The 10,017-nt window shown below is 34.6% G+C and overlaps 1 protein-coding gene across 1 annotated transcript; it reads right to left on the bottom strand.

The window, feature by feature from the left end:
- Nucleotides 1-8,379: 8,379 nt before the first annotated feature.
- On the bottom strand, nucleotides 8,380-9,448 carry LOC149161036 (uncharacterized). The gene is made up of 2 exons (XM_089435473.1): nucleotides 9,128-9,448; nucleotides 8,380-9,041 (listed from the first exon to the last, which is right to left on the bottom strand). The coding sequence occupies exons 1-2, from the start codon at nucleotides 9,293-9,295 to the stop codon at nucleotides 8,460-8,462; spliced, it is 750 nt and encodes a 249-aa protein (XP_089291599.1). The 5' UTR covers nucleotides 9,296-9,448; the 3' UTR covers nucleotides 8,380-8,459.
- Nucleotides 9,449-10,017: the final 569 nt, after the last annotated feature.

Raw genomic sequence — 10,017 nt, 5'->3', positions numbered from 1 at the left:
TTGTAATGATGTATGATGGTGTTGTCAAGGAGGACAACATTTTTAGAGTGGTGAAGGATGTCAAGACCCCAAGACGAGTTGGGCGCAACATGTGTGCGACGGGCGCCCAAGTCAGTGTTATGTGACGGGAGGAGTCATCCTCAGTTACGCGCGACGAGTCGATTTTATGCGATGACCACATGGTTCGGTTAAAGGCGACGGGCCAGCGTGGCCAACAAGATGCAATGAGTGGGTGTGTTCGATTAAATGCTCCCCAATGGAATGTGTGATGGTGCAGATGAGTTGGATGAGCGCGCCGGGGTGACCCATGTGTAAAGCGCCCGGGTGAGTGCATGCATACGAGCCATAGGAGAGTTGAAAAACTAGAAAATCTGGTTCAGCTAAGTGTGGGAGCATCGCGACGAGTTTATACGGTGAAGTCGATTGGAGGTTGGGCCAAAATGCAGAGGAGGACGCTTGGGCGACTCGACATGTGGAAGTGGACCGATCTAGTTGGGCCAACGAGTTGATGTGTGTTTTGTGTGGAACGAGTGGTCGGCCTAGAGGTAGGCTGAACCACTTAAACACTTGGATGACGAGTATAAGAAGAGGAAGACTACTTGGTGAAAAGCATCAAAGTCATCTCAAGCAAGTCTGAGCAATCAAGGCACTTGGGCGAGAAAAAGGAGAAGGCAATAAGGCTAGTGAAGGTGCAGGAGGACAAAGGGTTGAAGTGGCCAAACCAAGATTTCTAAAGTGAAAGGGCGAGCTACGGAAGGATACGGGTAAGAGAAACTAGGCACATGAGCTGCGGTGGGTGCTACTGAACGAGCGACCCGAACGAGTTGGGCGACCTGACCCGTGGGCACTATTGAATAACGCAACCAGGCTGGGCACTGCTGAACGACCCGAATTGTGGGCGATGTTGAATGACCTGACTGGGTTGGGTGCCGTTGAACAGCCTGATCCACAAGCACTGTTGAACAACCTGACCCACAGGTACTGTTGAATGACGCTACCAAGCTGGGTGTTGCTGAACCACCCGATCCGCGGGCACTATTGAACGGTTGGTTGGGCAATTCTGCATGATAGATTGGGCAACCCTATATGACGAGTTGGGCGACCCTGAATGACTTGTGTTGTGGTGGGCACTGTTGAACGAGGGCAACCCGACCTAGTGAGGTGGGTGACCCAACACGAAGCAGGTGAACTGCAGGTTTTTGAGAAGCTTTGCTGCAGGGAAATTTGGAGTTTCCAGCAAAGGTTGAATTGTACTTGTACTTGTAATATTATTGAATTGTTATAGACTCTATACTTGGGAGTTACCCCTCCCATTTAAAAAAAAGTATTTCCGTTGTGCATACATATGAATGATATGATGATGATGTGAATTTTTATTTCCGCTATGTAATGATAATGCTTAGAGGAATTGAATAAAATAATTAAGTGTTGGATGGTTAGGCGTATTCCGTACTCATAAGTATTAGTGAAAATAAAGTGGGTAGTAGTGTGGAACCTACCTATGTGTGATTGAAAGACCATTGCCAAGATAGGGGCATGACAAGGCTAGTGGGTTCATGTGAACCACCTATGCAAAATACATAAATGTCTTCCTACTCACTAATCTACTAATCCTCTTAAGGTAGGCATATAAGCCCTCCTACTAATATAAATAGTTCTTCTTCTTAAAAACTTATATTTTGGTATTACTTTCTTTCTCATTTTAGTGATAATTATAGATTCTAATTCAAATTAGAGGAAGTCACTTGAAAGAAAGGTTGTAGAGAAAAATGACAATAAAAAGAGAATAATCCAATATGTGTTATGTTGTGGGATGATACAACATGGGAAAAAATAAAGGAAAAAAAATAAATAACAAAAAAGCTAATACTCATCTTCGTTAGCAAATGGTGTACATTCCTTATAACTATCAATACACATACACAGAAAATACCAAAAACGAACGTGTCCTTTACTTTAATTGGATGCTTAATAACTCACCACTCCACTATAATACAATAACTCATAACTTGAGTGGTAACTAAGTGGAATACTCAACACTCCACTCTAATACAATAATTCCCATGAGTTTATTTTTTGAACCATGTGCCTTAATTTGATTGAATATGGACAAACAATGAAAGGGCAAGGTCAAAACCTATTCTAACTTAGTTTTCAAACTAGTGGTCAGGACAATGATCTTTGGTTGTTATCTATCAATGCAAGCTAACTCATCACTGTTATTCAAAGAAAACCACATGACTTAGAATGACCTGCTAGTAGTGAAATCTTACTACTCGGCAGGATTTCTCTCCTACTAGATGCCTGTGGGTCTTGGGCCATTAACTTGTTTCATTACATCCAAGGAAGACAAGGTCCTAGCCAAGCAGAAATAGATTTAGAACATACTCCAGGCGTAGATATTAACTCTCCCCTTAAAAACTCTTTCTATGTAAGCATAAATTTTTAATTACTCAAAAAAAAATTATATCTCCAAACAATTTTAACCAATCATATTCCAAACTATCTAATATCCATTTAAACTTAACTTCATAAATATACTTGGAATACTTCGTTTATTGCATTTTTACGACACAACAAAGAGAAAAAATAGTTCTTTCCTCTTTAAATAAAAACTCTCTCTCTCTCTCTCTCTCTCTCTCTCTGTATATATATATATATATATATATATATATATATATATATATTATACTAAGAATTGCCCTTAAAAGTGCAAAGATATACCGAAGGAATATAAGATTCGGAAAGATCATGTTGAAAAACTAAATCACTAAATATAAAAACTTTTATTTCTAATAGAATAAATAGTAGATAAATATTAATTGGAAAAAATAGAGAAAACTATATTACGAAGAGCATCCTTCTACTTTAGTGGTTGCTTACTTGTCCATGGAAATTTGTAGTTGCAACATTAGGTGATGGAAATTTGTAGTTACAACATTAGGTTATGCCCGACATAAGATTAGTGATGTAAAATTTTGTAGGTAAATAACTAAATGACCATATAATTTATACAATCTTATTTAATTCTTTGAAGGAAATTGTTAGTTTCATATGTTTCCATGCTAGTTTCACATTGTCGCTTTGACCATTCGAGTCAATACAACTTAGAGAACAACTTCAAAGAGCTAGAAAAAAAATTGATCAGGCAGAGATTGGCCAAGGGAGGTTGGAGCCACTCTTGAGTTTCCAAACGATGATTACATATCTCACCGACTTGCCCAAGTCCAACGCTTCTATTCTCGAGGGAAGATGTTGTAGCAAAGGACATGTTGATTTGGGTAAGCACCCTTGATATTGTAACGAATAAAATATATAAATAATATAAATATAATGTAAATGATAATAATCATAATTAATTATTAGTTAAGTACTAATTAGGTTGAAGAGGCATGTCTAAATGAGACATGACTCTTCATGAAGAGACACTTGCTTGGTATATAAGCAAGCATCTTGTTCTCATTTGCAATCATTCTCATTCATTCATTCTTATTCATTTTATTTAATATAATATTTATATCCTAAATGGATATCTTGACATTCCAAGTCTTTTGGAGTAATTAATCTATAGATGGAACTTTGTTCGCTTCATTTGGTATCAAAGCAGTTTGGTCCTCTAGGTTTCTTAACTGGTGCACAAAGCTCGTTTTTCTATCCAAGTTTTTGACTATTGAAATTCGTCAACCTTGTTGTCGTATAATTGAAGCATTTTGCTCAATATTTGGGAGTTTCTCCTTTTCTCCTTTTTTCTAGGTCTTTGGCCATAAAAAAAATTAACAAAAAAAATATAAAAGTAAATAAATTAAAAAAAGAAGGATAAAAAAGTAAAAGAAAAGACAAAACGGATACAAAATATCATACAAAGTATATTTAAAACATTTTACGTGGATAAGCCCGTGGTTTTAAAAACAACCCATGGTAATTGCCCATGGTATTTTAAAAAGTTAAAAGAAAAACAAAAAACAAAAAGAATATGTTTTACTTTTTACGTGGAGAACATTTTAATAGAGGTTTTAAAAACAACCCATGGTAATATCCCATGGTATTTTAAAAGTTAAAGAAAAACAAGGATACAAAAACTCTTACGTGAAAGGTAAATATTACTTTTTACAGAAGGTTTTAAAAACAATCCATGGTAATAGCCCATGGTATTTTAAAAGTAAAAGATATTTTGATAACATTGGAGAAAAAAAGTGCGATCTAAATAATTTTAATCGTTCAAATCTAAAGATTGTGACCGTACCAAGAGTCACGTCTCATCCAAATTTTCTGAGAAAAATATTATTATAATTATAAAAAAGGATACTATATAAGCCTTATATAGTTACATATAAAAGGAAAAGCGGGTCTCAAAAAAGTATATATAAATTTTATATAATTATAACTTTATAATATATATGAATTAAAATTATATAATATATATACTTTATAATTATATATATTAAAAAGAAATTATTATTATATAAAAATTTTATAAAAAGAGAGTAAAAAAAAAGAGAGAAATTATATATATGACAAAAAAAAGAAAGAGGAGAGAATATATCATATATAAAAATAAATAAATAAAAGGAGAGAGAATATATCATTAAAAAAATAGAAATAAATAAATTGTTGAAAAAAAAGAAGATAAAAGAAGTGAAAAAAAATGGAATCTCTAAGAAATGAACAAAAACAATTCCAAAGAGATGTAAAACAAGAAATCACAATACTTAAGCAACAATATGCTGGACTTGTGGATATGCATTAGAAAGAAATAATGGAAAAGGACGAAAAAAAATTCTCATCTCAAGGACCACGTCGAACAATTACTGGTACAAGTTAAAAAGACTAAAGTTTCAAAAAAGGAACTCAAGCATCATTTATGAGAACAAGAAGAGGAAAATTTATGTTTAAAGAACCTTAATAAAAATTTATTAGAACAAATCAAAGATCTAAAAAATGAAAAACTTAAAATTCAAGACACTGAAAATAAGGATGATGAATCAAAAACCAAAGAACTTTTACATTTGAGAAACCATCATCAAAGTCTGCTCAATCAAACTAAGAAACTTAAGGAAGATAAGAAAGCATTAAAAGATAAGTTGGAACAAGCCACTCAAGAAGAAGTATCAAAATCTCCAGTCACAACAGTTCAAGTTGAAAATAAGGGAATGAATACCGATCCAGTGAATTTGACAACTCAAGAAGACAAGTCAGTTGAAGAAACGGCACATGTATATGTTGTAGTTCAGACAATGGACATCCCAAGTGAATGTTCCATAATCAATTCAACAACATCTTCGCCAGAAGAAATCTAAAAACTTTATATCGGCATCTGAATCATGAGAATAGACAAATCAACCAAGCTGTGTATCAGGACCATTCAAACCGTAGACAACAAATTAATGTTTTAGAGAATAATGATGTAACATCAATTCCGTCTTATGCTAACAAGTCGTTACAAAATTCCAGTGATCAGAATACTATACAGAAGATTAATCTGGGATGGTCTGATCCCTTCTCAGTGCGACAATTCTGTTTGTCACTAAGAAGATCATATCGGCTTGTATCGACGAAGATGACTGTTCCAAGACAGAAAGACGTTTGAAGCCGAAAAAGAGATCAAGCCTTTTGTCATCAACAAGCTTTGAGGACAAAGCTTTTTGAGGAAGAAGGCAATGTAACAAATAAAATATATAAATAATATAAATATAATGTAAATGATAGTAATCATAATTAATTATTAGTTAAGTACTAATTAAGTTGAAGAGGCATGTCTAAATGAGACATGACTCTTCATGAAGAGACACTTGCTTGGTATATAAGCAAGCCTCTTGTTCTCATTTGTAAATCATTCTCATTCATTCATTCTTATTCATTTTATTTAATATAATATTTATATCCTAAATGGATATCTTGACATTCCAAGTCTTTTGGAGTAATTAATCTATAGAAGGAACTTTGTTCGCTTCAGATATGAAGGTCCTTAAGGTTGTTTTGATGGATTTTGATTATAGTAAATCCAAGAATGTTTGTAGGGCTCTAGTCTGGTATCCAGGAACCAAAGGGGAGGTCTAGGATTACTTTGATTTCATTAGCAATGTAGATGCCAACGATATTAAGGTTGTCATGGCCACATCTATTGGATTTGACAATATTGAAGTCTCCAGGCGAGTTAAGGGAGGGGAGTTCAGAGCAAATGTGGCTATTGGATTTGAGATGTAAGGGATATCATAGAGTCTCCTTTTCACAAAAACACACAAGAGAGGCAATCAAGGACACCATCAATATATAGAGAATAATATATAGATTCCCTACTATTTCATAGTATTTTTGGTACTTTCTCTATATAAAATTCGTAAAGTTGTCCAATCTATCCATATAATACATTCAAATGAGCTCATTGGTCTTACAACTTTAAAATTCCCCACTCTAAATGAAAGTGAGATTTCATATCTTTTTTCATTGAGAGTAATTGCATTTTTACAATTCATTAAATCTTTTCATTTAAAGTTTCCCCAACTAATCTTTCTCCATCTTTGTGTGTCCAAGTTTAATAGTTCCATTTTTGTTAATAGGAGAAGCAAATTGCCAAATATGGAGTGAACATTTGTTAGGAAAAAATTCGACAATAACTATGTAATTTTACAAAAAAATGAACCAATAATATGATATTATTAATTATATTGTGACTAAATGAATGTTGTACTTTCTAATGTGGCATTAATATAGCCAAAGGCATGGCATTATTAAAGTTAAAGTCTAGCATAGTTTGTGGAACTTTTTTGGAACCTTGTGCAAAACTAGTTGTGAAAAAGATTAATAAATAATTACTAGTTTTGGAACCTTTTTGGAGCCTTGTGCAAAACCACTTGCGAAAAAAGATTAATAAATAATTATTAGAATTGAAGAGAAAAATTTTGATGGGTTACGCTATGCTTGTAGTTTTTTATATTCAGTTTTTATTAGACAATTCAACCAGCACAACAACCTTTTTTATGGATTGGGCAATGCTCATAACATTTTATACCCAAATATTATTAAACAATTAGATAACAATAAAAACCATTTGACTAATAAAAACATTCAATGCAAAAAGCACTAAATAACTCCAATAAATTGAATGGTACAATGGACTATTTTCATGACAAAATGTACCAATTTTACACACAATACTCAAATGCTTTACCCATATACCTTTAGTGTCTTTTGCTTTAATTTAATGGAGTCGTCTACTGAGGCAGCGATTTTCACAAAAAGTTCCAATTTTACACACAATACTCAAATGCTTTACCATTATACCTTTATTGTCTTTTGCTTTAATTTAATGGAGTCTTCTACCGAGACAGAGGAATTGTCTAGCTAAAAGTGGCCGGAATCCGGGCAAAAGATTCCAAAAAAATATTGTAGAGGCAATTTTGATGGTGGAAATGGTTCAACAACATCAAAAAGTTCTAAAGCACTTAAAATTATGAATTTTAACAGCTTTTACTTGGATTTACAAAAATTCTTGCCAATTTTTTTCAAAATATAACTTGAATTTCCATAACATTCATGGCAAAAAAAACATAATTATTAAGCTGCGGCTAATTTAATTATATTTAAATTAATTCGCTACTAGTTACCTTGTTCTTATTGTCTCCACTAGTTACCCTGTTCTTATTGTCTCCAGTTGTATTATTATTCCTCTGCCGTTATTGAGTATTATTCTAATTCTTCCGTATCGAGTAACCGCTGCAAAGTGAGTGATACAAATCTTTGACAGATTGCAAGACATTTGTCATGAGTAATGACACCTTTGGAAACCTGACGAGCAATGAGAGACCAATTTCTCAACAAAAGTACTTTTCAAGTCTCTTATTAACAGAAATCGTGCAGCATGTTCAGAGAAACAGACAGACAAAAAATATAGCAGTTGTCGACTTTTTGAAAGCTTTTCCGGCGGGTTTTTCTGGTCAAAATCCGGCAGGAATTTATTGGAATCGCAAGTTTGATCGCTAGTTTCTGCACAATGAAAGCGTCGCAGGGGTTTTCGAGGGTGCTGAATCCAAATATGCAGTGAAAAAACCATTTTAACTGCAACAAATCAAGATTTAACCTCAATTTCTTCCGCCGGATTCCGTCACCGGAATCTCCAAAAAGTCTCATTATAGACAACTCCAAAAATATATGTACATGCAAAGAGCCATAAGTTCTCTGACAACTTTAATTTGATTAATAAATTCTTGTATGGTTGTGCTTACCCATTCAGGGGAAAAACCAAAAAGATTATATATCACTGGAGACCATGGAAGAACTGTCAATAAGCAAACATCTCATACAGCTACAACTACAATCTTTGAACCCCTTCTTTAAAGTATCCTACCGTTTCTTTGGTGTCCCATTCTTAAACTCCCCTGCTCATTTCCCAGTTCAAAATGGTGGCCACTGATACCTTTAGTATGATATATTTTATTGAAAAATTAATGAAGACATATGAATTACACCTTACCATTCCCCTGATTCATTGGAGAACACCCCTCTTCCACAGTTCTTGGAGTTCTTGGAATAGAAAGAAACAGAGATGTATCTGTATAAGAAGTTGTTGCAGTGTCCAAGAAGTAGAGGACGAAAATCATGATACAACAACAAAGAAACATGGGAATGGGGCCGAACGTCCAGAGAAAAAGAGGGAAGGAGAAGTAGAAAGCCCTGAGGCCCAAAGACCAAAAATAGCTCGCTCTATTCAACGCTTGGCTCACATACCACTGAGAGTGCCCTTCCCCAGGTTTGCCAGCGGGCACATTTATGAGAAAGCTGACATGGCTATAGTACCTAATGGATTGAACATTGAACAGAAATGCTATCAGAAAACAAACAAGAATGGCGAAATACTTGACAGAAGACCCCATTCTGCTGTCATCTCCGTATATAAAAGCAGCGACCGCGCCCTCCGATCCAGAGCTGCCGACCAGTATGCCGATAAGGGAACTGAGAGTGATGGCCGTGGATGCAAGAAGAGTGGAGGCCATTATGTTGTTCCGCAGGGTTTGAACTGCCAGCACACCGTTCTTGATTCCATCCTGCAAAAAAATACGAAAATCAAGAACCAACCATATAGTCTAGCAATCCGAACCAGTAAGCAGGGAATATGAGGGAATTGACTTACCGCCATCATTGTATCGACCCAGATTTTTCTGTTGACGGCATTGAGTCCGATCACGGTGGTGGTGGGATGGCGTTTTATTCTGTATAGAAGCCATGCATGGTAGCTGCTCAACAAAAGAAGGCCTGCAGGGACCATAGCGAAATCCAAATCGTGCTTTTCGAAACCCATTTTCTGATTTAAAGATGGAGGTGGTTCAATCTCAACCCCAAAGCTCCAGCAGAAATTGATGCCCAGGTTGGAATTTGGAAACCTGAAAGCCGAAGCGCTTTTGGCTCCCAGCCTTCTATTTAATTTGCATCCACAGGCCCTTTGCCTAATTGTTTATTTTTCCGCATATAAATTGAGGCAATTGGCCATGGCATCAAGCAGATATCTCTTTTTTTCAAAAGTAGTTCCGAGAGTGAAAGAAAGAGTTACGATGAGCATATGTGGACGAACATTCTATGTGCATTTTGGAATTTGTTTGGGATAATTCTTTTGGTCAATTTTCTTTGGCAGATATTATTAAAATTGCTTTTAACTATTTAATATATGAAATGGTGGTTTAATTCAGAAAGATGGAGTGCGTTACAATTTTTAAGATGAAATGGTTGTTTAATTGGTAAATATTTATAACAATTTTTTTTATAATCATATAGGAGTAATAATTGTTTAATTGGTAAAGATTTTTGAAGATTTTTTTTAAGGAGTTAAATTTATTTATATATTTAAAAATGTATTTTAAATAGTAATAGAATATATTATTGTTACATATTATATTCTCAAATTTCAGTCTAAAATCATTTTTTTTTGTATTAATTAGATTATGTGGTGTAAGGCGTTTCTCCTAAAAAGAACTCCACTAGATGTTACTCTTCACCATTGTTTACCGCCAGATTCATTGTGAGATT

Source organism: Pinus tabuliformis, chromosome 5_2 (genome assembly GCF_031772625.1).
Source record: "Pinus tabuliformis cultivar Carrire ecotype Pingquan chromosome 5_2, CPIR1, whole genome shotgun sequence".
In the NCBI taxonomy this organism is placed as follows: domain Eukaryota; kingdom Viridiplantae; phylum Streptophyta; class Pinopsida; order Pinales; family Pinaceae; genus Pinus; species Pinus tabuliformis.
The sequence above is the reverse complement of the archived record's forward strand: the minus strand, read 5'-3'. Positions and strand labels throughout refer to the sequence as shown.